Source organism: Labeo rohita, chromosome 7 (assembly GCF_022985175.1).
Source record: "Labeo rohita strain BAU-BD-2019 chromosome 7, IGBB_LRoh.1.0, whole genome shotgun sequence".
NCBI classification, from domain to species: Eukaryota; Metazoa; Chordata; class Actinopteri; order Cypriniformes; family Cyprinidae; genus Labeo; species Labeo rohita.
The window spans coordinates 21,682,262-21,708,352 of record NC_066875.1 but is presented as its reverse complement, the minus strand read 5'-3'; the positions used below and the strand labels follow the sequence as shown (position 1 = coordinate 21,708,352).

The following is a 26,091-nucleotide window of genomic DNA, read 5'->3' as shown; positions in this document are numbered from 1 at the left end:
GGCTTGTTAAGTGATGAGGTAATGCGTCCATTGAAAGCACCAAGGAACGCTGTTTTCGGGTCCAAACCACAACTCATTTCACTAGTCAAGTTAAACGTTTTCAAATTTACAGTGTACACTTCAGACTCCCTGCTCACAGCGTCCCAAACACAAATAATTATTATATTTATTTATTTATATTTATATCTTAATTGTATGGCTATCTGGGATTTTGGTATGGAGTTAAAGAGTAAGATTATAATTTTTTGGTTGTATTATATCACATTGTGAGTGTATAATTAGCTAGCCCATAGGGGTCCCACAGCGGGTTTAGTGTGGGCTTGCTCTGTCCCACAGTAAACCCACAGTGGGCCCACGCGGGCATGTTTGCTGGGTACTTGCCTAAAAAGACGGGTTTATAATGTGCGTTGTTAACAGATTACACTAAGTGCTAACCTTACTGGAGTCAGGTCAACCTCCGCCTATGGAGAAAAAAAGTTTTAAAAAGCACCCCCTACACGCCCCCCCTGCTTTATTTTCACAAATTGCACCCTGATATACAGTATAATTACCCAACGATATAATTGCTAGAGAAAGCTTTGAAATAGCCTATATTTCCCCCTTCCATCTCACATTTATTCCCTTTAGGAGTTCCTTAGTACACAATAATTTTCCCTTTCCGAACACGGTAGGACTATTAGGGTTGGGGCATATGTGGGATTACTTAGTAACCAAACCAGCTAGTAATTAGAAGAGAACTGAAAGGAAACAGAGAAAACAAGAAAAGGAACACAAACAAAACTTGATGCTGACAATGTAAGCAAAGGGGTTGTTTTCTTTATTTCAGTTCATTAATCACACAACTCAGAGAGGAAAGAAAATTAACTAATTTATTTATCAATCCCATTTTTTAATCACCACTAATTATTATAAACTATGATTGCATTAAAGATTACTACATAGCTTAAAAACAAATAAATAACATAGAAATATCACATGTAGAGAAAAGTCTGAATTCTTCACAGTGCTACTAATCTCTATATATCATCTAATATGTTACTTTTCACTAAAACCAAAAACATATTGTATCAAAAGTAGGCAAACTGGACTTTAAACAGAAAAATCCTTCAAAGCAGTAGTGACCTAGAATGCTTCAAAGTTAGAGAGAGACTTTAAGTGGCACTCGTTCCTGGCAGCCTTTGTTCGGGGGTGTTGAATTCTGGTAGGACAGTCTCACAAATATAACAATCAGTATAACGCCTGTAAACAAGAACATAAAATGTGATTGCAGGAACTGCAAATTGTGTTATCCTCTTCCGTTTCCAATCATTTCAGGATGTTCTGAATGAGCTGTGGACATCTCACCTATAACTCCCAGAGTCCCGAGCAGGATGCCCACTGTTGACTGAATAGTGGGCATGCCCTGAAGCTGTTTTGGTGCTGTTCTGCAGTTCCCCCTCACGTTGCATGGGCAAACCGTCACTGTGAGAAAGACAATGACCACTGAGCTCTTTTTAAATGCATTAGAGGGGCAATGATGGCACAGGAAAATAGGACATATTTATAGAGCACTAGGTGAGGGTGATTGCATCGGTGAGGTCTCGTGGGAAACTAGCAGAGTCAGATAAGATGAGACCGTGACAGGGAAAGAGAGAGAGGTGCCACGCACCTGTGGCCATGCCATGCATCACTGGAGATTGTGTGAACAGGATGTTTCAAGAGAGAATCTATTAAACCAATAGACGTGAATGCGTGACCAAGCAGACGCAAGAACACACAACATTGGTTCTCGAAGAGGATACTTCCTCTAATATATTATGACACTTCTTGTTTTTAAATGTTTTTATTAACATACAGGCGCATCTCAGTAAATTAGAATGTCGTGGAAAAGTTCATTTATTTCAGTAATTCAACTCAAATTGTGAAACTCGTGTATTAAATAAATGCAGTGCACACAGAACGAAGTAGTTTAAGTCTTTGGTTCTTTTAATTGTGATGATTTTGGCTCACATTTAACAAAAACCCACCAATTCACTATCTCAACAAATTAGAATACTTCATAAGACCAATAAAAAAAACATTTTTAGTGAATTGTTGGCCTTCTGGAAAGTATGTTCATTTACTGTATATGTACTCAATACTTGGTAGGGGCTGCTTTTGCTTTAATTACTGCCTCAATTCGGCGTGGCATGGAGGTGATCAGTCTGTGGCACTGCTGAGGTGGTGTGGAAGCCCAGGTTTCTTTGACAGTGGCGTTTAGCTCATCTGCATTTTTTGGTTTCTTGTTCCTCATTTTCCTTTTGACAATACCCCATAGATTCTCTGTGGGGTTCAGGTCTGGTGAGTTTGCTGGCCAGTCAAGCACACCAACACCATGGTCATTTAACCAACTTTTGGTGCTTTTGGCAGTGTGGGCAGTTGCCAAATCCTGCTGGAAAATGAAATCAGCATCTTTAAAAAGCTGGTCAGCAGAACGAAGCATGAAGTGCTCTAAAATTTCTTGGTAAACGGGTGCAGTGACTTTGGTTTTCAAAAAATACAGTGGACCAACACCAGATGACACTGCACCCCAAATCATCACAGACTGTGGAAACTTAACACTGGACTTCAAGCAACTTGGACTATGAGCTTCTCCACCCTTCCTCCAGACTCTAGGACCTTGGTTTCCAAATGAAATACAAAACTCGCTCTCATCTGAAAGGAGGACTTTGGACCTTAGCTCAGGTAAGACGCCTCTGATGTTTTCTTTGGTTCAGGAGTGGCTTAACAAGAGGAATACGACAACTGTAGTCAAATTCCTTGACACGTCTGTGTGTGGTGGCTCTTGATGCCTTGACCCCAGCCTCAGTCCATTCCTTGTAAAGTTCACCCAAATTCTTGAATCGATTTTGCTTGACAAGCATCTCGAGGCTGCGGTTCTCAGTTGGTTGTGCATCTTTTTCTTCCACACTTTTTCCTTCCACTCAACTTTCTGTTAACATGCTTGGATACAGCACTCTGTGAACAGCCAGCTTCACTGGCAATGAATGTTTGTGGCTTACCCTCCTTGTGAAGGGTGTCAATGATTGTCTTCTGGACAACTGTCAGATCAGCAGTCTTCCCCATGATTGTGTAGCCTAGTGAACCAACCTGAGAGACCATTTTGAAGGCTCAGGAAACCTTTGCAGGTGTTTTGAGTTGATTAGCTGATTGGCTTGTCACCATATTCTAATTTGTTGAGAATTGGTGGGTTTTTGTTAAATGTGAGCCAAAATCATCACAATTAAAAGAACCAAAGACTTCAATACTTCAGTCTGTGTGCGTTGAATTTATTTAATACACGAGTTTCACAATTTGAGTTGAATTACTGAAATAAATGAACTTTTCCACGACATTCTAATTTATTGAGATGCACCTGTAAACTAGTAGTGTTGATATAAAAAAATGGTTCATTATACAGTAAATTATTTCACAGTATACCTTGTTTTTGGTATTTTAGCATTTCAATTAAGTTTTACATTTGTTATATAAATTTTAAGTCTTCCTGTGCCCCCTTGAGATGTGCTTGTACCTGCAACTGCATGAATTCACTTTCAGACAATATATAAAAGAAGGCAAAATATAAATAAACATTGAATTAATATGAAAATATACTCACCTCACATCAGTAAGCTTTGTCAGAAAACAAGACAAATACTGACTACATTAGTGCTAAATTGTTTTACAAATATCCTCTGACTGAGCAGTCATTAAGTTTATTTGTACAGTTTTAATAACGTGAATGACGTGACTGCTTGTTTTATCATGGAAATGTGGCTTAATTGTGTGTTTTATGTGTCTGGGGAACATTGTGAGAGTTCTAAATTTAAAAATGTTGTTCGTGACCTACAGCGAACATTACAGTCTACAGCGAGCCCATTAAACATTGTGTTCAGACAGCTAGTGAATGCAATGTATGAATGTAATCGAATGACGTACATGCTTTCCTTCTTTACATAAACATGCTCTGTTTTCATTCATTCAGTTCTGTGTTAGTCCATGTGCGCTACCTGGCAGATTGATGAACGTGCTTCTGGGTGGAGAGCTGCTGTCTGAGATGGTAAAGGGCACGATGTAAACCTCTGGAGGCAGGTACGGGACATTCAAAGACAGGTTGGTGTGAGTGTCTGTGGAGAAAAAAAAATGACCTCCAATCTTACATTTCTATGAAATATTGGTCAGAAAGAACAGTGTTATTGCTCTTGCCAGTTTTAATGTTAGCTTGACAATATTAGCAATGCACAGTGTTGAGGAGCAACTAGTTATATATAATGTAATTCCGTTACAGTTACATTCAAAATAAATGTAACTGTAATCTGTTAGAGCTACTGAGAAAAAATGTAATTAAATTACAGTTACTTATGAAAATGTTAACAATTACAAAGGGGGTCACATCTGAATATTTTCACACACAGATTTGATTGAGATTAGTTAATTGACAGATTAATTTTAATTCTTAGTTGGGTTTATGCTTTATTTTTTAAGATTATTTTTTTTTTCTAAAGCATTGTTAGATGTCAGTGTTTTCTGTCATAGCTATGCAAAGATTTGATTTCAAAAACACTATCACAGCTATTAAACTATATCCGGTTATGACTTGAAATCAGTATTTAACCTTAGAATGATTTCAAAGTAAAAAGAGGTGCTAAAGTCTGGATTTGTGGTGACTGCGCTTTTAAATTCAATTGTTATAATCTTAATTCAAGTGATGAAGGATTCTGAAATTCTAAAAGAAATCAGTGTCGAGTACTAATGTAAGGTTAACTCTGCCTGGTTTAAATGTTTGGAAATGTTTAACGATTGAAATTTAGAAAAGTAATCAAATGTAATCAGTCACATTACTTTAATAACTTAATTGAAATACACTACCAGTCAAAAGTTTTTGAACAGTAAGATGTTCTTGAATGTTTTTAAAGAAGTCTCTTCTGCTCATCAAGCCTGCATTTATTTGATCCAAATTACAGCAAAAATTCAGAAATATTTGTACTATTTAAAATAACTGTTTTCTATCTGAAAATATTTAAAAATTAAATTTATTCCTATGATTTCAAAACTGAATTTTTAGAATCATTATTCCTTCAGAAATCAGTCCTCCTCCTTATACACATATATATTTTTTTTTACATTTATAATTTTTCTTAGTATAATGTATAATGCTACAAAAGCTTTTTATTTTATACAAATGCTGATCATTGGATCTTTCTGTTCATCATAGAATCCTGAAAAAAAAAATTTACTCAACTATTTTAAATAGCTAGTTTAAATGTTTCTTAAAGAGCAGATCAGCATATTAAAATGATTTATGAATGATCATGTGACACTAAAGACGAGTAATGATGTTGAAAATGTAGCTTTGATCACAGGAATAAATTATATTTTATATATACATTTATATATATTCAAATATAAAGCAGTTATTTTAAATAGTAAAAATATTTCACAATGTTACTGTTTTTGCTGTACTTTGGATCAAATAAATGCAGGCTTAGTGAGCAGAAGAGACTTCTTTAAAAAATTAAAAAATCTTACTGTTCAAAAACTTTTAACTGGTAGTGTAGTTGCACTACTTATGGTATTTTAAATAGGGCAACTTGTAATCTGTAACCTATTACATTTCCAAAGTAACCTTCCCAACACTGGCAGTGCGCTAAAACGTGTTAGCCACATGCTAATAATGTGCTAAAACATGAAAGCAACAAGTTACAACATGTTAAAATACTAACAATGTATTAAAACAGCTTAACAATGTGCTTTAACATTCTAGTAATGTTATAATCTAACATTCTATTCAAGTAATGTTACTAAAATAAAATCAGTGTATATAACCATCAAATTTTAAACTCTATTTTAAACTCTTAGATATGGCTTTGTCAAGCCAGCATCAAAGTTTGTCCATTTTTAATAGGGTAACTTGTAATATTTACCGTTGACATTAAAACGTGACACAACATCAAGTCAAGCAGTTGAGTACTGCTGCTGAGTAAATCTTATGGAAAAACTCCTCACTGGGCCCAATCAGGATTTGGTCGTGTGACGCAAAAGCAAGAACTTAGTCCAGTAAACAAGAGGCTGTTATCAGTCTCTGCTCACTTTTATCAGTGGTCCAAGAAGCCCCACTAGTGTCCTTTGACACTAGAGTCCTTTAATGTGCTAGTCAACAAGGGACTAAAGGGGTCACCTCACCAGTACTAAACTAGTGCAGGATTATTTTAAGGTATCTCTCTTGTCAGAGGTGACCAATATGTTGTCCATGGCGTCCACATCAAAATCTTTCTGGTGGAACCACTTAAAGAAATGTATAATTAATTCTACACAATACAACTATCTATCAGACCTATATAGTTTTCACTCAGGTGCACTCTTAAAAATAAAGGTGCTTCACGATGCCATAGAAGAACCTCTTTTGTCTAAATGGTTTCATAAAGAACCTTTAACATCTGTTTCACACAAGGTTCTTTGTGGCGAAAGAAGGTTCTTCAGATTATAAAAAGGTAAAAAAAAAGATGGTTCTTTAAAGAACCTTTGACTGAATGGTTCTTTGTAGAACCAAAAATGGTTCTTCTATGGCATCGCTGTGAAGAACCTTTTAAAGCACCTTTATTTTTAAGATTGTGACTGGCATGGAGACCAGGAAAACTGCAGCACAAGTGTGTCAATTTTCCATCTCTTGCAAGCCAAGAATCTTTAGATCTCTCAAAAGAAGAAATGTTTTGGGCACTTGTAATCTATACACACCACCTGCCAGTATTTCAATCACTAAAAACAGCTGGACATCCTAAAACTCTCAATGTGAAAAACACTTGCTTAACGCAGACTATGATTTTAAAAGATCAAATTCAACGTACACCTTATTGTTGATGCTTACTAAATACAGGCAAACAGATGATTTCCTTATTTGTAATTTTGAAACTGATTAAATTCAGTTCAAATTCAGGAACTGAACTCCATCAGACATTAAAGAGAATGTGCTCGTGTCATGAGTGGACACAGTCGCACAAGAAAAGACACGTGTTCAGGGTGAAATATGAATTGAGACCTACAGACGCCAGACTACGTCATCCCTCACCATCATTCTCGACACGCTTTCATGATAGAGCATGTAAAGCTGGACGAGTAAAAAAGGCAGAGAGAGAGGTGAGTGTGGAAAAAAAGCAACTCACTGTTGGATGTCTAAAGATCAATTAGATGAAAAGTCAATGGAAGTACACTTTTAGCCTCTCAACCAACCGGCCCCAGCTGTGCGATCATATAAATTAACGGCAACATAATTACCCCATGTCACTAGAGGGGGCCTTTTTATCCATTAAAAACAAGGAGAAAAAAACCTTGAGAAATACTGAGACAGAGACGCAAAAATTGAGCGTGAAAGAAAAGGAGTGAACAACAGAATCAAAATCTATTTGATTCTGCTCTGTGACTCAGACGCGCAACCTGCTCACCGGCATGAGCTTGGCACATTAATGATGCCTAAAGCTATCAGGAAGAGAGCCATTACGCTTATTACATCCAACACAGATTCGTCTGAAGACACTAGATAGACATGGAGGGCAATTTCCTTCTTTGACAGTACGCTCTTTTCCCCAGACCTGCGGTGTGTGTGTGATTCAGCAGGTGGAACGCATTTCACCCAGTTCAGATGACGTCTCAATTTGACTGCACGGATGTTACAGCCACAGAACAGCAGTTTCTTTCTTTTCAAATCTCTAATTTTATCCACATTGACGTCATTGCTAGAGGAGGTCAACGTAACCGAGCATGTCAGCGTTACTGTGATTATAGAAGGTTTGGGCACAAATGGGACGAGTGAAGATCGTCTGACATGTATTTTTGAATTGACTGACAGACAAATAGATGTTTAATGACGGGTCACGTAGTTCTTGGGCAACAGGGAAGATTTGTCACTTCACATTCAGCCCAAGTATTAATCAATACGGCTGGAAGTGGGTAAAGGAATAGACAAACCATTGATGGGAGTGAGCTTCCAGTTGCGGCGGACTGTGGCGTCGCTGCGGAGGGAGAAGTTGAGCCTTCCTCCATGCTGGGGCCCATCGCTGTCCCGAGAGGCCAGAACCAGAGCCTGATCCTCCCAGCGAGGTGTGCACAAGTACTTCCAGGAGTAATCGCCCACCAGAACTGGGCTGTTGTCATTTACATCCAGAATGTGCACTGTCACCAGTGTGGAAGCCGACAAAGAGGAATTACCTGAAGGAGAGAAGAGGTATGGTTATCAATAGCTCAATCAAAAATGAAGATATTTTGAAAAACATTGGTAACCATTGACTTGAGTCTTTTTGAAATATCTTCTTTTCTGTTCCAGAGATGAAAGTAAGTCATACAGGTTTGGAATAACATGTTGGTGAGTAAATGATGACAGTTTCTGAGTAAAGTATGCTTTTATGACAGTTAGCAGCTTCACTGAAAATCCATGCCACAAAAGCTTTATTATACAGTGGATTAAGCCATGCATTATTAATACAATGTATATAAAGAGAGATGCAACTACAGCAATAACTCAGTGGATTTAAACTGTTGGTATAAATAAGCTGCTGCTGCTTGTGCTGTTTCTTCACTGCAGGATATGTTTTAAAGCAGGCATTGACATAATGCTAAATATTGGTCAGGAGCTGCTTTAAAGGTTGTGTGGATTGAGATTAGTGCTACAAAGCTCAATGGCATCAGTCTATGTTTAACCAAGAGAGAGCTATTATTATAAAACAATAAAAACTGATTTGAAAATGAATATCCAACTTCACAATCATATATTTTTCCTGCAAAGAACAGCTCTTACTGCCGGAACGACATTAAATAAAGTCCATAGTCCATAGACTACACAATTTTAGAATAAGAAGATTTTTTAAATAGATTTTTAATATTTCATTCAAAATAGATTAAACAATAATTGGCAGACCTGTGGTACCACTATGGACATTCTAGGGCTCATGGATCCCTGTTGAAGACCCCTTCACTAATGAATGACTCATAAATGACTCATAAATGACTCACTACTTTAAAGGAGAACTTAAAGGAGAAGTCCACTTCCAGAACAAAAATGTACAGATAAGTACTCACCCCATTGTCATCCTCGACGTCTTTCTTTCTTCAGTTGTAAAGAAATTTTGTTATTTGAGGAAAACATTCCAGGATTTCTCTCCATATAGTAGACTTCTATGGTGCCTGTGAGTTTGAACTTTCAAAACGTAGTTTAAATGCAGCTTCAAAGGCCTCTAAACGATCCCAGCCGAGGAAGAAGAGTTTTATCTAGCAAAATGATTGGTTATTTTCTAAAAAAAAAAAAAATTATATACTTTTTAACCTCAAATGCTCGTCTTGTCTAGCTCTGCTTGTATTCTGGTTCATGACAGTTAGGAAAAACTCCCGTCTCATTTTCTTCTCCAACTTCAAAATCGTCCTACATCACTGTTTTACCTTATTTGTAAAGCGTGTTTGATCGTCTGTGCATGTTCAGTTTGTAAACACTGGGTCGGTACTTCTGCAGCGATGTACGACGATTTTGAAGTTGGAGGAGAAAATGAGATGGGAGTTTTTCGACCTACCCTAAATGTCTTGATCGGGAATACACAGAGTTCACGCAGAGCTAGACAAGACGAGCATTTGAGGTTAAAAAAACTATATAAATTGCCAGTTTATTTTAGAAAATAACAGATCATTTCACTAGATAAGACCCTTCTTCCTCGGCTGGGGTTGTTTTTAGCCCTTTGAAGCTGCATTTAAACAAGTTCAAACTCGGGGGCACCATAGAAGTCCACTATATGTAGAAATATCCTTAAATGTTTTCCTCAAAAAACATAATTTCTTTATGACTGAAGAAAGAAAGACACGAACATCTTGGATGACAAGGGCGTGAGTACATTATCTGTACATTTTTGTTCTGGAAGTGGACTTCTTCTTTAAGGTTTTTTTTTATGTCAAATTTCATTCTTTTAATCCAGCTTATTGTTTATTGATTGCTGTATGTAATTCATGGGTTTATCAAAAGTGTAAACACTGAACCTCCAGGCACCATCAAAACATTTACGGCTGCTCGCCGTAAGACTGATTCGTCAGTCTTTTTTCAGCCAAACCTAAAGCAAGAGATTGGGGTGCAGCTATTGTTGCAGGCAGAGCCAGAGGGTGTTTAGCCGGTATGGAACCATGGCTGACGCATTACATGGGAAAAAAAATTCAGATTTGGTTATAGAATTGCAAGTCAAAATGCGAAGATTTGCCAAAATATGTAGAGATAGATATCTGGGTTAAACTACGGTTAACACTGGCAGTGCTTTTACAAGATGTAGGAATTAAATGGAATATTTAGGTTTCATTGAAGAATATTTTATATATACAGTTGAGGTCAGAATCTGCTAAATCAATTAATAAAATGTGTTATTTTACCAAAATAAGAGGGATCCTATTTTTGATTTAGTACTGACGTGAATAAGATATTTCACATAAAAGATGTTTACATATAGTCCACGAGATAAAATAATTGTTGAATTTATAAAGTTGACCCAGTTCAGAAGTTTACATACACTTGATTCTTAATTCTGTGTTGTTACCTGAATGATACACAGCTGTTTTTTTATTTTTTTATTTTTTGTTTATTTTTAGGAATAGTTATTCATGCGTCCCCTTGTTAGTTCTGAACAGTTAAACTGGCCGCTGTCCTGCAGATTTTTTTTCTTGTCCCACAAATTCTTTAATTTTTCAGCTTTTTTTGTGTATTTGAACCCTTTCCAGCACTGACTGTATTATTTTAAGATCCATCTTTTCACACTGACGACAACTGAGGGACTCATATGCAACTATTACAGAAGGTTCAAACGCTCACTGATGCTTCAAAAGGAAACACAATGCATTAAGAATTGGGGTGTGAAAACATCTTGAATTTGAAGATCAGGGTCAATTTAACTTATTTTGTCTTTTGGGAAACATGTAAGTATTTTCTGTAGCTTCTGAAGGGCAGTATTGTGGTATTTAGACAACATAAAAAAATGTGCACATCTCCATTCTGTTCCAAAGTTTTCACCCCTGGCTCTTAATGCATTGTGTTTCCTTCTGAAGCATCAGTGAGTGTTTGAACCTTCTGTAATAGCTGCATATGAGTCCCTCAGTTGTCATCCATATGAAAAGACAGATCTCAAAATCATACAGTCATTTTCGGAAAGGGTTCAAATATTCAAAAATGCTGAAAAACCAAAGAATTTGTGGGACCTGAAGGATTTTTCTGAAGAACAGCAGGCAGTTTAACTGTTCAGGAGGACTCATAAGCAACTATCACTAAACAAAAAAACATAGCTGCAGATCATTCAGGTTACAACACAGTATTAAGAATCAAGTGTACGTAAACTTTTGAACGGGGTCATTTTTATAAATTCATTGCTATTTACTATTGTGGACTATATGTAAACATCCTTTATGTAAAATATTTTATTACTAAAGGTAAGCATCTTATTACTATAGGTCAGTACTAAATAGCAAGAAAAATAGCATGCATTTTATATCCCTCTTATTTTGACAAAACAATTAACATTTTGCAGATTCTGCACAGTGCATGTAAACTTTTGACCTCAATTTTATATATATATATATATATATATATATATATATATATAGTTTTATATATAAAATGTTCCTACATAAAAAAGTATCTGAAAAGCATGTGGCATAATTTCCTTCATACAGCTTTGTAATCCTTTCTGTAAATCTTTATGCTCCTCTTTCTGCAGCCCAGTGTAAAATACAATTCCGTGAAGGTCAGAAGCTCTCAGATACTAAAGTATGTGTATTATTTTTGTCTATCATCTATAGTTTCTTCTTTCTCTTATGCCCTCCCTCTCACTTTCGATCCTGCTTCAACACTCAAGACCACGCAAGACAGGCAGTTGTGAGTCACATCTCTTGTTCTCATCTCATCTCTCTCCTTTTTTTTCTCCCCCGTAAACATTTGTGACTGAGCATTCTGGACCGGACTGATTTCTCATCTGAGAGCGCTGATGGGGGCAGAATGTAATTGGAGGGTGAACTGTGTGACCTTCACACCTCAAATCTTTGATTTGTGCCCTACGTTCATGTGAGGAGGGATGATGTGGAATTCTATACCACACACACACATCGTTCATACGCCACAACATCTCAGCTGGTGACTCATTCGCTCCTAGTTACAATGTCTGAGATTTCTCTCACAGCGTGTGGATGTGGCCTAGAATTTTCAATGAGATTTGATAGTGAATAGAGCCTGTCACAGCGTTTTGAAATGTCAAGTGTCTCGGCAGCACTGATGATTTTGAAAAAGAGAAAGCCGGGGGATGTTGATTTTCCCCAGATGTCTCGCATTGATAGCATCTTCTTCTTGTACTTGCTCTGTATAATAACTTCAGTTTGATGGACATGTTTATTCAAACAAACAACATGAATTGACAGCCCTCCACAGTGAATGCACAGCATAAGGAGGGGGTAAAATTTCTCTTACGGCCATCTTCAGCCACTACTTCCATGGTGTATGTGCTGTTCTCCTCTCTGTCCAAAGCCTGGACCGTCTTGAGCTCTCCTGAGTACTTCCCAATGGAGAAATATTTCTTTGTGTCTCCTCTCAGCGAATACCTGAAGAAAGAACAGCCAGAGTTTGAATCACATATCATCTCTCTCCTAATGAAAGAGAACGATATGTTCCAGAAATGTTAATGCTCATCTACAAAGAAAATGTTTTCAGCATATTAGAAGAATTTCTGAAGGATCATGTAACACTGAAGACTGGAATAATGGATGCTGAAAATTCAGCTTTACCATCACAGGAATAAACTACATTTTAAAATATATTACAAAAGAACCAGTTATTACTGTTTTATTAATATTACTGCTTTTCATGTTAGATCAAAATTCAGATTTTTCCATCTTGCAATGGAAAATGTAAGATTGAAATCTATATGAACAAGTAACTATTCTTGAGGCAGTAGTCTTAGATCACACCAGATGCCTGTAATTTTTTGCACTACTTCCTCTGCTGTTTAGCCAAGGAACCAGAATCAGTCATGTCAGGTACATGAAATTATATGGCAACATCTGAACGGCAGGATAACACCTGCTTGTACATCGTGTTCAATCCACAACCTGAACACACACAGTAATTGACAATGGCAATACTTATAGACACAGACACATACGAAAAATTAAATTATGCTTCCGCACATCTACAATTAGATGTACACTTCTGGATTAAGAGCCTTTTTTAGGTGTTAAGCAAATAGTGAATTTCCTGTGGGTGTTTTAGATTCCCGAGAATGTGATATTCATGTCAACTGAGATTTATTAAAGACTCAGTTCACCGAAAAATGAGAATCTGTCATTAATTACTCATGTTGTTCCAAACCTGTAAGACGTTTGTTCATCTTTGGAACACAAATTCCAAAGATATTTTTGATGAAATCCAGTAGCTTTCTGCTTAAAAAGCACAAAAAAAGTACCTTTGTAGCTTCAAAAAACTTCAAAAAAATTAAGTTAAACCACTGACATGGACTTTTTTTAACAGTGTCCTTACTACCTTTTTGGGCCTTGAACATTTCAGTTGCGTTGCTCTCAATGCAGGGGTAGAAAGCTTTTGGATTTCATCAAAAATATCTTAATCTGTGTTCTGAAGATGAACAGACGTCTTACGGGTTTGAACTGACATGAGGGTGAGTACTTAATGACAAAATTTTCATTTTTGGGTGAACTGTCCCTTTAATTTCGGGAATGAAATTAAATTTCACAAATGAAAGGGACAGCTTGAAGTTGTTTGCAGGGTGGAAATCAATGTGTATATATACAAATCTGTATTGTGATTGGCAGTTTTACTAATTTAAATAAGTGAAATACCACCTTACCTGATTGGATGCGAGTCGGGGTCATAACCTCTGATTGTGGCAATGACACGTCCTGGCTCCTCCCCTTCTCTGACAGTGACTTCATAATGGCTTTGAGATAAAACGGGGCCTTCATTGATGTCGTCAATAAAAATGGTGACAGTTGCTGTGGATGCGGGTCCGTATCTGCCTCGGACCAGCGCAACTGGGTTCTGAGCGCTCAGTACCAGTATGTATTCATTCTCCCGCTCAAAGTCCAGCACCTGCACACAATGAACACACTCTACATTACTTTTTGTGATGCTTGGAGGATGGCTTCAATAGAAAATAATGCCACTCTGTAATTATGAACATAAAAGAACAAAAAAGTAGTGCTATGATTTTCACAGGCAGTTCTCTTAATAATCTGTACCAGCACACTGTAGACTAGGACAAAATCACACAATCTGAGAGTGTCTCAATAGTCATCACAATGTGTCAAACTGCATTTCTGAAGGTAAAATGTGTTCAAATCAGGTTCTGAATGACCCATTGTATGCTCTGATGTCATCATCAGATTGAAGGTCAGATATTTCTGTGGATGCGCACAACCTGCTGACATCACTCTGACAGTACAGCATATGCTGGGCTGTCTTCCAGGAAAACAAGGCTGTGATACAAAAGGTAACAGAATGCAGATAAATGTCGATGTGAGAGTGGGTGGTAATGACAGTCAAAACACTTTTGCTTGTCTACACCTGCAATTGTCATCTTTTCATTTCTCATTTAACTTAATTCTCAGGGCTTCACCTTTAAAGGAGAAGTCCATTTCCAAAACAAAGATTCACATTTAATGTACTCACCCCCTTGTCATCCAGGATGTTCAAGATGAAATTATATTTTTTGAGGAAAGCATTTCAGCATTTTTCTCCATATAATGGACTGGTATGGTGCCCCGATTTTGAACTTCCAAAATGCAGTTTAAACGCGTCTTCAAACGATCCCAAATGCGGTTGTAAACGATCCCAGCCGAGAAAGAAGGGTCTTATCTAGCATAACGATCAGTTATTTTCATAAAAAAATACAATTTATATACTTCTTAATGTCAAACTTGTCTTACTCTGCCCTTTTTTTTCGGTTCATGACAGTTAGAGTATGTCGAAAAACTCCCATCTCATGTTCTCCCTCAACTTCAAAATCATCCTATATCGCTGTTTTACCTTTTTTGTTAAGGGTGTTTGATCTTCTTTGCATGTTCACTTTGCATAGACTGGGTCTGTACTTCTGCAGTGATGTAGGATGATTGTGAAATGATTTTTGAAGTTGAGGGAGAAAATACGGTTGGAGTTTTTCAACATACCCTAACTGTCTTGAGCCAGAATACAGAGTTCAGGGAGAGCGAGACAAGATTAGCATTTGAGATTTAGAAGTATTTAAATTGTATTTTTTTAATGAACATAACCGATCGTTTCGCTAGGTAAGACCTTTCTTCCTTGGCTGGGATTGTTTACAACCACATCTGGGAACGTTTGAAGCTGCATTTAAACTGCATTTTGGAAGTTCAAAATCGGGCACCATATCAGTCCATTATATGGAGAAAAATGCTGAAATGTTTTCCTCAAAAAACATAATTTTTTTACGACTGAAGAAAGAAAGACACGAACATCTTGGATGACAAGAGGGTGAGTACATTATCTGTAAATTTTTGTTCTGGAAGTGAACTTCTCCTTTAAAACTTGTTTGTTGAAAAGTCAACAACAACTAAAATCAGTCTTATTATAATTAAGAACAAATGATGATGTCAGTGATAGTGTGTTTATGTTTCCAGAAAGGAGAAAATGAAAAAAAAAAAAGAGACAGAGAGAAAAAGACTAATGCTACTGACTGGAAGTGAACAGCATTACCGTTTTATCTACTAGTAATATCACATTCAAACTTCACTTAATTTAATTTATTAATTCACTTGTATTTTAAAGAGCAGACAGTGTTCTGACCAGACCCTGATGTTCTGTCAGTCTTTGCTCTTATTCCAGTTGTCATCAGTGTTACCAGTGTAGGGTATCAGAGCGAATCAGACAAATGGAAGATTCGATCAGAACATTTGGTTGAAACCAAAGAGCCAAATTCCACAAAGGGGCCCAGAACCACGTCATAAATCTGTCCAGGATACCCTGGCGCCAGCCAGCCTGAAGTAAGCCTAACCAACTAACTTTCACAGCTTTGAACAACTTGCAACATTAAAACAAAAGAACACAATTATTGATAATCCCATCTCAGGAAGGAGATTATCAATATTGGGGCGAGAAACCCGAGATTAATGGTCAAAGATGCAGCCCATCAGGACCATCACATGAGGAAACTTTGTTGGGTGGTGCTCCCCCACCCAAGACAAGAACCAGACCAAGTTTCTTCTAAATTCCTTTGTTCCTTGGAACATGCCCTTAGTTCACAGAATGGCAGAGACTGTCCATTTTACCTAAATATGCACCAAAACGATGCTTAAAAGGACATATGAATGAACATCAGACCATTGCATAACTCCCTGCTATGTATGCCACCCACACATTTGTCTATTATGTTCTAATCACTCGTTGTGTATGTCCTTTTTAATAACTATTGAATAGCTTAAGGGTTTATATTCATGTTTGGTATGTATGAGTTTGAAAATTCATGCTTTGAATGTTTCCACCAATCAATTCATTGTCAAATGTGTTGTATTCATGTTATAGGAATCATGGCCAAATTATACTCTGCAAGAGCGGGAAAATTCTGACCATGTGACTGATAAGATAACATGCTGATTTATGTTTTGGGAGGAGAAACATAGCAATATCCTGAGTTAAGACAACATCTAATTGGTCAAGACACCATTTTGGGATGTGTCCAAAGCTGAGTTTAAAACCACAGGACACCATCAAATTTTGCTTTTAGCTATTTCCATCGCTCCTAGCCATGCTTTTAGCTTTTAGCTTTAGCTTTTAGCTATTGGTTTAACCATTGCTTTTAGTCAGGCTCTTAGCTTGTGCTTTTAGTTTGTGCTTCGTGCCATCTCTTTTAGCCATGCTTTTTGCCATAATTTGCCGCTGCTTTTTGCGTTCTTTGAACGCTTCCTGGCTTGCACGCCAGCCACTCCTCTAACGAAAACATGAGGAGACCGTCACATTTCTTTCTTTTACTTTAATCTTTTCTTTCCGTTGAGAGTTTCGTGTTCTAAGTTAAGTTTTGCCGCTAAGCCGTGTCTCAGACTTCGTGCCTGCCTCAAAACTTCAACCAGCGTACACGACTCCATCATCCAGCCAACGCCCAAGACATCACCTCCAACGACCACGGACTTCCAACCAATCAGCAACCTTGGGGAACCCCTTTCTGCAACGACGTCATCAAAGGAAACCCCTTAACACAAAGGCAACGCAAGTACAACCTCCAGATTCTAGCTGAACTGGTGCATTAATATAGCGTTTAATAACCTCACTAAGAAACTCAACGCGAGGGTTAATTAAATGATTGATGGTTGTTCAGGTCTAAGCAATTGCATATACGTATGCTATAAACTTGGGATTTCACATTTTCACTCTTCTAAACTCATTCTTTCCTCATCTCTCTCTCTTTCTGCAACTTGTATGAATGTGTGAATGCGCGTCTATGTGTTAGATTAGTTTATATGTCTTAGGTTTTTCCAATAAATTCCTATTCATATTGAAAAGAGAAGTATCTTGTGTTTTGTGCTTATAAATTAATGTCTTAAACTGCCGACCTTGTTACCGTGCTAAGAAATAGTGTTTTCACTATATTTTGGATATTAGTATCCAGTACAGTGTTGATGTTATACGGCTCGCTCAATGAATCACTGACCGATTCATTGATCCGCTGTATACGGAGATTCTGTTCAATCTTAAATGATTCCCTTTGAGCAAAATTGACTTCTGTAGATCCCCTACACCAGATTGGGTGGGTTCCCATCCAATTGGGCGATTTTGAATTTGATTGTGCGGGTCAAAATTGGCTTGGGTGGGTGAACAAAATTTGGGCTGGTTTTGGGTCAGTTTGGCGGTTTTCAAACATCTGAAGTGTATAGGCTAATTGGTTAACAAGCAAACACAAGACTGCAAGCACTGCATCCATTCAGTCATTACAACGTTACTAAACACACACGCACACTGCAAAGATGACTGGTGCTGATGTTGATGTCGACAGCCACACTTATAGCCAGTCACTAGAGATCAGCAGACAGACATGATGATTCATGAGTGACCATTTTTTAGCGTGATATTCAAGTGATCACAGTGCCTGTAAAGAGTGTGAGAGTGACTCAACTCTGAAAACGTGAATTACACAACAAGGTTATAATATCACTGCAACTCCAAAATCAGGGCACAGTTTAATAATTTAATCAAAATCTTTTATCTTCTAAAAGGTCCAGATTGGTACTATATCCTTGAAAGCTGCTGGATTAGTTTTGTCTGTGCAAAGTTCTGTATTACGTTCTTCAATCAACTTCAGAAAAGACTTCCTCTAGTTCTGTTTGAAGTTAAAATGTGACACCAATTTCCTGGTTGCCGTTTTGACAGTGTCTGCTTGCATAGACTATTTTAATCATATTTGGTAATTCTCTCTAATGTACATGCCCTGATTTGATCTGTTTACCTGGGAAATGTATCTATATTTATGTCATTTTGTCATCATTAATTAGTTTTAAGAAGTTAAAAATGGTCCTTAACCTTGATTGACATTGTAACAACATTCTGTCACATTATTTTGACAGTTAAATCTTTGGGCGTTTTTTTGTTGGAGTGGGCGGGTTTTTATAAGCTTTTGGGCTGGAAATCATCCATCCTATCTGTCAACACTGGTTGTGATCCCAGTCAATCACAACATCAGTGTGCTGTACAACTAGGATCTACAAATCAAACGGCAACCAGAATCCTGGCAGTACTTTTTTTGGTGAACAGTTAACGGGATAGTTTACCCAAAAATGAAAATTCTGTCATTATTTACTCACCTTTCTGGGCCTTGAACATGATAGTTATGTTGCTGTCTACACAGGGTCAGAAAGCTCTTGGATTTCATCAAAAATCTTTCATCTTAATTTGAGTTCTGAAGATAAACGAGGCTCTTACGAGTTTGGGACGACATGGGGATGTATAATTAATTACAGAATTTTCATTTTTGGGTGAACTATCATTTTAAGACATCATTGGCCACTTCTGCACAACCAGACAACCTTGCAGGTTCTACTTTATGACATTAGGAAAAATCAAACACTTCTTGTCATGTTATTTTGACCCTTTGACTTTTTACAACAAAGAATTTCTAAAAATGTTACACAAGGCTCTATCCTTTTGCTCCACAAGTGTGTTCAGCACACCTGTCACCATGGACAAGAAATTAGCTGTTCTCAAATCCTCAGCCAATCCCTGCATAAAACCAAACACACACACACACACACACACACACACACACACACACATATTCATACTAGCTCCTGTCAACTGTAAAAACATTGGTCTAAAATGCTTCAAGGCAACAGCAAATTCCATTGATTACTGTTGTTTACCCAAAAACAGTTCTTTTACTGAGAAACACAAAATACATGTGGTCTCGTTTGCCCATGCTGCAAACATGACGTACTGTAATCAGTGCCTGCTAATTTAGTATACAATACAATTACTTAATTACTGAGCCACAGAACAACAACAGAGAGAATGGGCAGAGTTGACGAGAATACACAAGGTAAAACAACTGGCTCAGAAACCCTTTGTTGAAATGTCATCAACTCCCAGTTTGCAATCTGACAAAACATGAATACAAGATGTCAGAAATAGAGCAGACTGGTTGTATATAACATATGGGGTGGACAGAGTCCAAGATCAAGGGAATCGGTGACACTAATCAGTGGAACAACTGCATCACCTGAAGGGAATGTAGGTCACGGTGTGGATTAGGCCTTGAGCCCTGGTTCAATGGTCTGCTAAATAATGAGTTAACTTTGTTTTTACACAATGACCATAAAAAGCATTTAAAAATCTAAGCCCCACTTAATATGTATAAAGTTCACTGTGTTAAATCAAACATTTTTTTAGTCATTTACATGACCCATTTTTAACTAACCGGGCAAAGACATTTTTGGTTCACACCGGCGTCAATTCTTGATGAATGTATAAACTATTTAAAACTCAAAAATTTCTTTTTGGGCAATATTTAGCTTGAAAAGTAGTGTTTGAAGTTTTGGGGGCTGAGCGGTGAACAACTTAACACTTAAACCTCATCATGTACTTAATGTTACCTATAAAAATACCAGCTTGTATAAATAAAACTGTTCAGCAAAGGTAAACACAGAGATAATTATAGTAACTCAAGAGTATGAACGATCATACATTTTGACGATTTGACGATGAGCATCTGCAGTGTCAGTCCCATTCTGTAAGCACTTCACAAAACTGCATGTGGCTCACTTGGATGTGTTCAGAAGTTTCCGACAGTACATCAGTTTCATACCACAGATTATAAGTTGTATAAACAAAGAACAATCACATTATGTCAGGGTGATAATTTAACATTTTTTTTCCTAATTCAGTGAAAAAGAACAGACCACTGAAAGTTATTGCTTTTTTAAAAAAATGAAAGGTGTTTGTGCTTTAAAAACATGTTTTAAAAGGCATTTATCTATTCAGGCAGAGATGATACCTTATCGAGGATGAGGGCGGCTTCATTAGTCTGTCTGTCAGTGACTAGCGTAAAAACCTCCTCCTCATTCCCAGATTCAAGTCTGTAGTCCACCTGCCAGCTGTCTCCACCCCACTCGTCTGCATCCCATGCTGACACTACAGTGACTGTGGTGCCCACTGAGGAATCCTCAGCCAGGTGGAAGGGTCCATACTAGAGAGACAGAAATAAATGAAAAATTGCTAAGATAGTGTATGTAATTGTGATCAAAATAGACAATTAAGGAATCATTAAAAAGTGTGTGATTGGAAACCACAATATTTGTGACAACTTCATGGTCAGAGACTTTAAATAAATCACATTTATGTGTCTAAGGCAAAACACATTGGGCCTCATTTATTCAACCTGCATAAATATGAGTAAGTATGAGTAAATTCAGAGCAATTAGTGCGTAAAACAAACCTTACTGAAAACTCGCCTCCGGATTCACAAACCCTTTGTAAACATTAGATTTGACAATAGATTTGAATTCCAATCATTTGTAAATAGGGCGCCGTGCACACTCATTCACAATTAGCATAATCCCCACCTATGAATTACAAGTTGTGTAAATGATGTGTCCAGGAACGCAGTGGAATATTCTGGATTCCCTTCTCAGGTTTGGCTCCAGTGTATTGCATAAATGCGAAAAGACTAATAGGCCATATGCCTAACAATAAATATGAAATTAACGTAAGTCCACCAAAGCGTTTTTAGCCAGCTGAAAAAATGGCAGGCGCTCTTCTGACAACAGCCAGTGGCTAGTTGTACAAGTAGGATGGTTGGTCGGTGTAGTACACTACCAGTCAAAAGTTTTTGGACAGCAAGGTTTTTAATGTTTTTTTCAAAAGAAATCTCTTCTGCTCACCAAGACTGTATTTCTTTGAAAATCCAAAGTACAGCAAAAACAGTAAAACGGTTTTTAATAGTAAAAAATATTTTTACTATTTAAAATAAATGTTTTGAATATATTTTAAAATATAACGTAGTCCTGTGACCAAAACTAAATTTTTAACATCATTACTCCAGTCTTTAGTGTCACATGATCCTTCAGAAATCATTCTAATATGCTGATTTGCTGTTCAATAAACATTATTATTATTAATAATATTTAAAACAGTTGAGCAGATTTTGAGGATTCTATGATGAATAGAAAGATCCAAAGATCAGCATTTATCTGAAATAAAAAGCTTTTGTAACATTGTACACTATACCATACAAAAGCTTGGAGTCAGTGTATATATATGTGAAATTATGGGGAATTATAGAAATTAATACTTTTATTTAGCAAGGATGCTTTAATTTGATCAAAAGAGATAATAAAGGCATTTATAATGTAATGACCTAAAAAAAAAAAAAAAAATATTCAGTTGTTTTCAAAATAATAATAATAAATGTTTTTAGCAGCAAATCAGAATATTAGAATGATTTCTGAAGGATCATGTGACTGGAGTAATGATGATAAAAATTCAGCTTGAAAATCACAGGAATAAATTACATTTTAAAATATATTCAAATAGAAAACAAGTTATTGTAAATAGTAAAAATATTTCAAAATTGTACTGTTTTTGCTGTACTTTGGATGAAATAAAAGCAGGATCGGTGAGAAAAAAAAAAAAAAAGCATTAAAATTTGTACTGTTCAAAAACTTTTGACTGATAGTGTATTTGTCCCGCCCCTTCTCCATTGATTGGACGGCTGGGTAAAAAGTGACAGTGACGAGCGCTGCGTTTTACCCAAAGTTTGGGTTGAACTGTCACCCACAAAAAAAAAAAAAAAACAAGGGCAAATGAACTTGTAAAATATTATGGCAGCTCATCAAAATTCAGTGTCATCAGTTTGCCAAAAAGAATACAGAATGTTTTATGCACCATTGATATGTAGTGTGAGCAGCATGTCTTTCTAACATTTTGAAAATACAAACATTTTCATGAATTCGAAAGGCAGAACGGCTATACGAACGATTTACACAAAAATTAGTTCTGCTTGTGATTCATGAATGAACAAATGTGTGCATTAAATGTGTAATTTTTGAGTGACCTCTATTTCAGAGATACAGAACATGAAGGTGAGTAAATAATGACAGAATTTTCATTTTTTGCTGAACTATTCCACCAAAAGTGACAGCAAAGACATTTATATTGTTACAAAAAAAATCAATTTCAAATAAATTCTGTTCTTTGGTGCTTTCTTTTCATCAGAGAGTTCTGAAAAAAAAAAAAAAAAAAAAAAAAAAAAAAAAAAATTATGCCGCACAGCTGTTTTCAACACTGATAACAATACAAAATGTTGTGGGCCCCCCAGTAGATCTGGGCCTCCTGTAGTCAGTCCCACTCTTCCCCTGAATGGCTGTCAATGGAGAAAGGTGCTTTCTGAATTCAGATGGTGCAGTTACAACATCTACCAGCAGGAGCTAACAAAACCATGCTAAGTAGACAACCTTGACCACTTGCTATAGTTCACTGGTCTGCCCAACAAAGGATTGTCAACACACCCCCTGCACTTCACAACTAACCTCCTGACACACAGACATGTCCTTCTAAAAATGTTCATACTTCTAGATAGAGTGAAGTAAAAATAACTAAACAGAGAAAGAAACGAAAACAAAATTATAGCTTAATGTGGCATGTCAAAGTGTCTAGCAGGAGAGCAGAAGATGTATGAGTGTGTTTGTGTATTTCCGCAAACAACACTGTTTATTAATTTAAACACAACAGCGTTCCCCCAAACATCATTCATCTTTTGGCTGCATCATAGTGACTAAAATTCACTGTCAACTAAATTAGGGGATACATAATGAAAATGAAAGGCACACAGCCAGCGAGGTGAGCTTTATGGATGTTCCCAGAATGCAGAACAGAGCATGTCTTCCTCTTCTTTCAAAGCGGATCTAAATATACCTGCTGAACTCAAGCCAGCGCTGCTTTTTTACCCTTCCACTGCTGCTGCCCTCCATCTTCGCACCAGCACTCTGTCTGCACCCACGTACATCTCCTGTATTATTCACAACACGTAGGCGTAAACACGCAGGGTATTTTCCAGAAATCAGGGACCACTGCCTGCCTCCATCCTGCATCTGCTCTCCATCTCTACTTTTGCTCATCCCTTTCCGTCACTGTAGTGAGTGATCATCTCCCTGTTTATTATTCAACTTGGCTGCATCAGTGAACAAAGATGATGACATAAGAAAGGCACTTACGGCTCTTATGCATAAGTGAATGCGCTCATGTACCAATAAATAGCGCTACAAATTAGTAAGTGGCCATTTTTAGAAATCACCTCAGGGTAAGAAATTTTACCAAAAATAGGAGAATCAGATACGTAATGCAAATATTTTATCACATCACAGCACAGTACATTATATTTCATTTGTTTGCTCAATGTATTTATGTACTGATATTAACATTCTTGCCGATATAGATGTGATGAAAATGATTTTATTGTTCTGGCTGATAACCAAAAAATTCAAATTCTATAATTTATATTCTATATTCTATAAAATTTATATTAAAATTCGACACCCTTTTGTCTAAAAATGTAAAACTTAAAAAAAAAAAAAAGTGCAATAAAAAAAAATTATATTGATTTGAGATTTGCTAAAAATTATGGTTTAACTTTGATAAAAAAAAAAAGGTGGTAACCAAAGAGTCTTGTATATACAAAATAAACATTAGAAGTCAATGGGAACCAAAATTGTTACCAACATTCTTCAAAATATCTTCTTTTGTGCTCTGCAGAAGAAAGAAATGCATACAGGTTGAAATGAGGGTGAGAAAGAATTGTAATTTTTTGGGTGAACTATTAACTCTTTCATCTAAATATAAAAATCAAGAAAGTATATCCAATAGCAACTGATACCAATAAATTTAAAATATATAATATAAAGTTGGTTAATAATTAATATGGTATGCATCATTCATTCCTAAATGTAATATATTTTCGGGTTTAGATCTGGTACTTTGAATTTAACCATAACTCTGTAATAAGAAACAATACTTGCTTTTCAAATGTGCATAATAAAAGTGAATGAAAAAGACTCGCAAGCAAGCAATCATAGAACTAAGATCATTACTGGTAAAATGCAGAATTCATTTGAATTAGCGTAATTGGTGTAACCAATTATAGCTGTGGACAGTGTCCATTTGTAGTGCTCAAAACTAAAAAAAGAAACACTGCCAGCTAAATTATTACATGTCAATAAGCCTGAGATTAAAGCATGGATTCCCTCTGAGAGCTCTTTATCTCATCTGTCCCTGTAAATCACATTTTCTAGAACACAGGTCTTGTAAAAACACACACACTAAGAGAAAAAGAGAAATAAAGCGAGAGAGAAAAGCTGAGAAGACAGCAAAAACATCAGATGTGTCTCATTCACAAAACTGAAAATAATATATAACAGAGACATATCAGTCCCCATCATGCACAGCTCATACCTCATGATGAGAAAAGATGGGTGGGTTGTTGTTTTCATCCAGAACTTTGACTATGACCGTGCAGGAGCTGTTCAGCCCTGAGAAACAAGTCAGAGAACATATTGATTATCTATTTATAACAGTATTGCACCATTAGTTAGTTCTGTTGACTGCCATTAATTTCAAGTGACATAAAATCTTGCACAATCTCATGTTGCCGTCTGACAGCATATCAGATTCTACATGGCATATTATTTATGTCAGCTGACATACTAGTCACGCTGTGTGTGTGGAAAGAAGTGACATTTTGAGAGCCATTAGTTGGGTCCATGAAATCACAGAGATCAATTATAGCAACTCCATCATGCTGCATAACTACAGTGACTACCTCAAGTGTTACATGAAATTATGTCTGAACATCACAACGTGAAATCTGAAAAAGGTGTCTCTAATCACACAAACCAATCAGAGAAAATTGCACAAAATGACACTGGTTTAATTACGTGGTGCCATTCTACTAGACTAATTTAGCATTGATCAGTGTATGGGATGCGTCGACCTTTAGCGTCCTCTGCCGTGATGGTGAGTGTGTACTGTGGAGCGGTGCCCTCCATGCTGTCTGCCTGCACCGTGATCACTCCCGAGTCCCGGTCGACACGGAACAAATTCCGGGGAGTCTCAGGCATCTGTCCCACCAGGCGATAAAATATCCGCACGTTATCAGTTTTCGGATCGTCGTTGTCGGCTGCTTGGACTGTGAGAATCTCTGTACCTGCAAGCAGAAGATCATACCACTAGCTAAACCTGTTTTGTTTTAGTATGTAAATAGCATTTATATAGTGAGTGTGTGTGTGTGTAACCTTTAGTCGCAAGCTCCTTGACCACAGTGTGGTACTGCATCTGTGGGAACGTGGGTCTATTGTCATTGGCATCCCCCACCATCACTCGCAGCTCCACGGGCTTAGCAATCTCCCTGCCATCTGGCCTCTCCACCACTATGTCAATATGGAACTAAAAGGGAAAAGGGATTGTTGTGATTTCTCATTTGCAAAGAAATCGGTATGTCATCTGCCGATGTATTATAGTCATCTGTGGCCTGGAGTACATGATGAAAAGAAATTGTGCTCATTGAAATCCCACATAGTCAATATAAAAATGATTAA

At 36.9% G+C, this 26,091-nt stretch overlaps 1 protein-coding gene across 2 annotated transcripts in view; it reads right to left on the bottom strand.

The window, feature by feature from the left end:
- Window positions 1-818: 818 nt before the first annotated feature.
- cdh16 (cadherin 16, KSP-cadherin) overlaps window positions 819-26,091 on the bottom strand; it is a 50,125-nt gene continuing 24,852 nt past the window's right edge. For both annotated transcript variants that reach the window (XM_051115549.1, XM_051115550.1), the window contains exons 9-18: window positions 25,789-25,939; window positions 25,488-25,700; window positions 24,950-25,026; window positions 20,499-20,690; window positions 13,857-14,098; window positions 12,467-12,597; window positions 7,960-8,199; window positions 4,008-4,124; window positions 1,345-1,461; window positions 819-1,239 (exon numbers count right to left, since the gene is read on the bottom strand). In XM_051115549.1, the coding sequence (XP_050971506.1) occupies window positions 1,139-1,239; window positions 1,345-1,461; window positions 4,008-4,124; window positions 7,960-8,199; window positions 12,467-12,597; window positions 13,857-14,098; window positions 20,499-20,690; window positions 24,950-25,026; window positions 25,488-25,700; window positions 25,789-25,939 (1,581 nt within the window). In that variant the 3' untranslated portion in view covers window positions 819-1,138. The remainder of the gene's footprint in view (window positions 1,240-1,344; window positions 1,462-4,007; window positions 4,125-7,959; window positions 8,200-12,466; window positions 12,598-13,856; window positions 14,099-20,498; window positions 20,691-24,949; window positions 25,027-25,487; window positions 25,701-25,788; window positions 25,940-26,091) is intronic.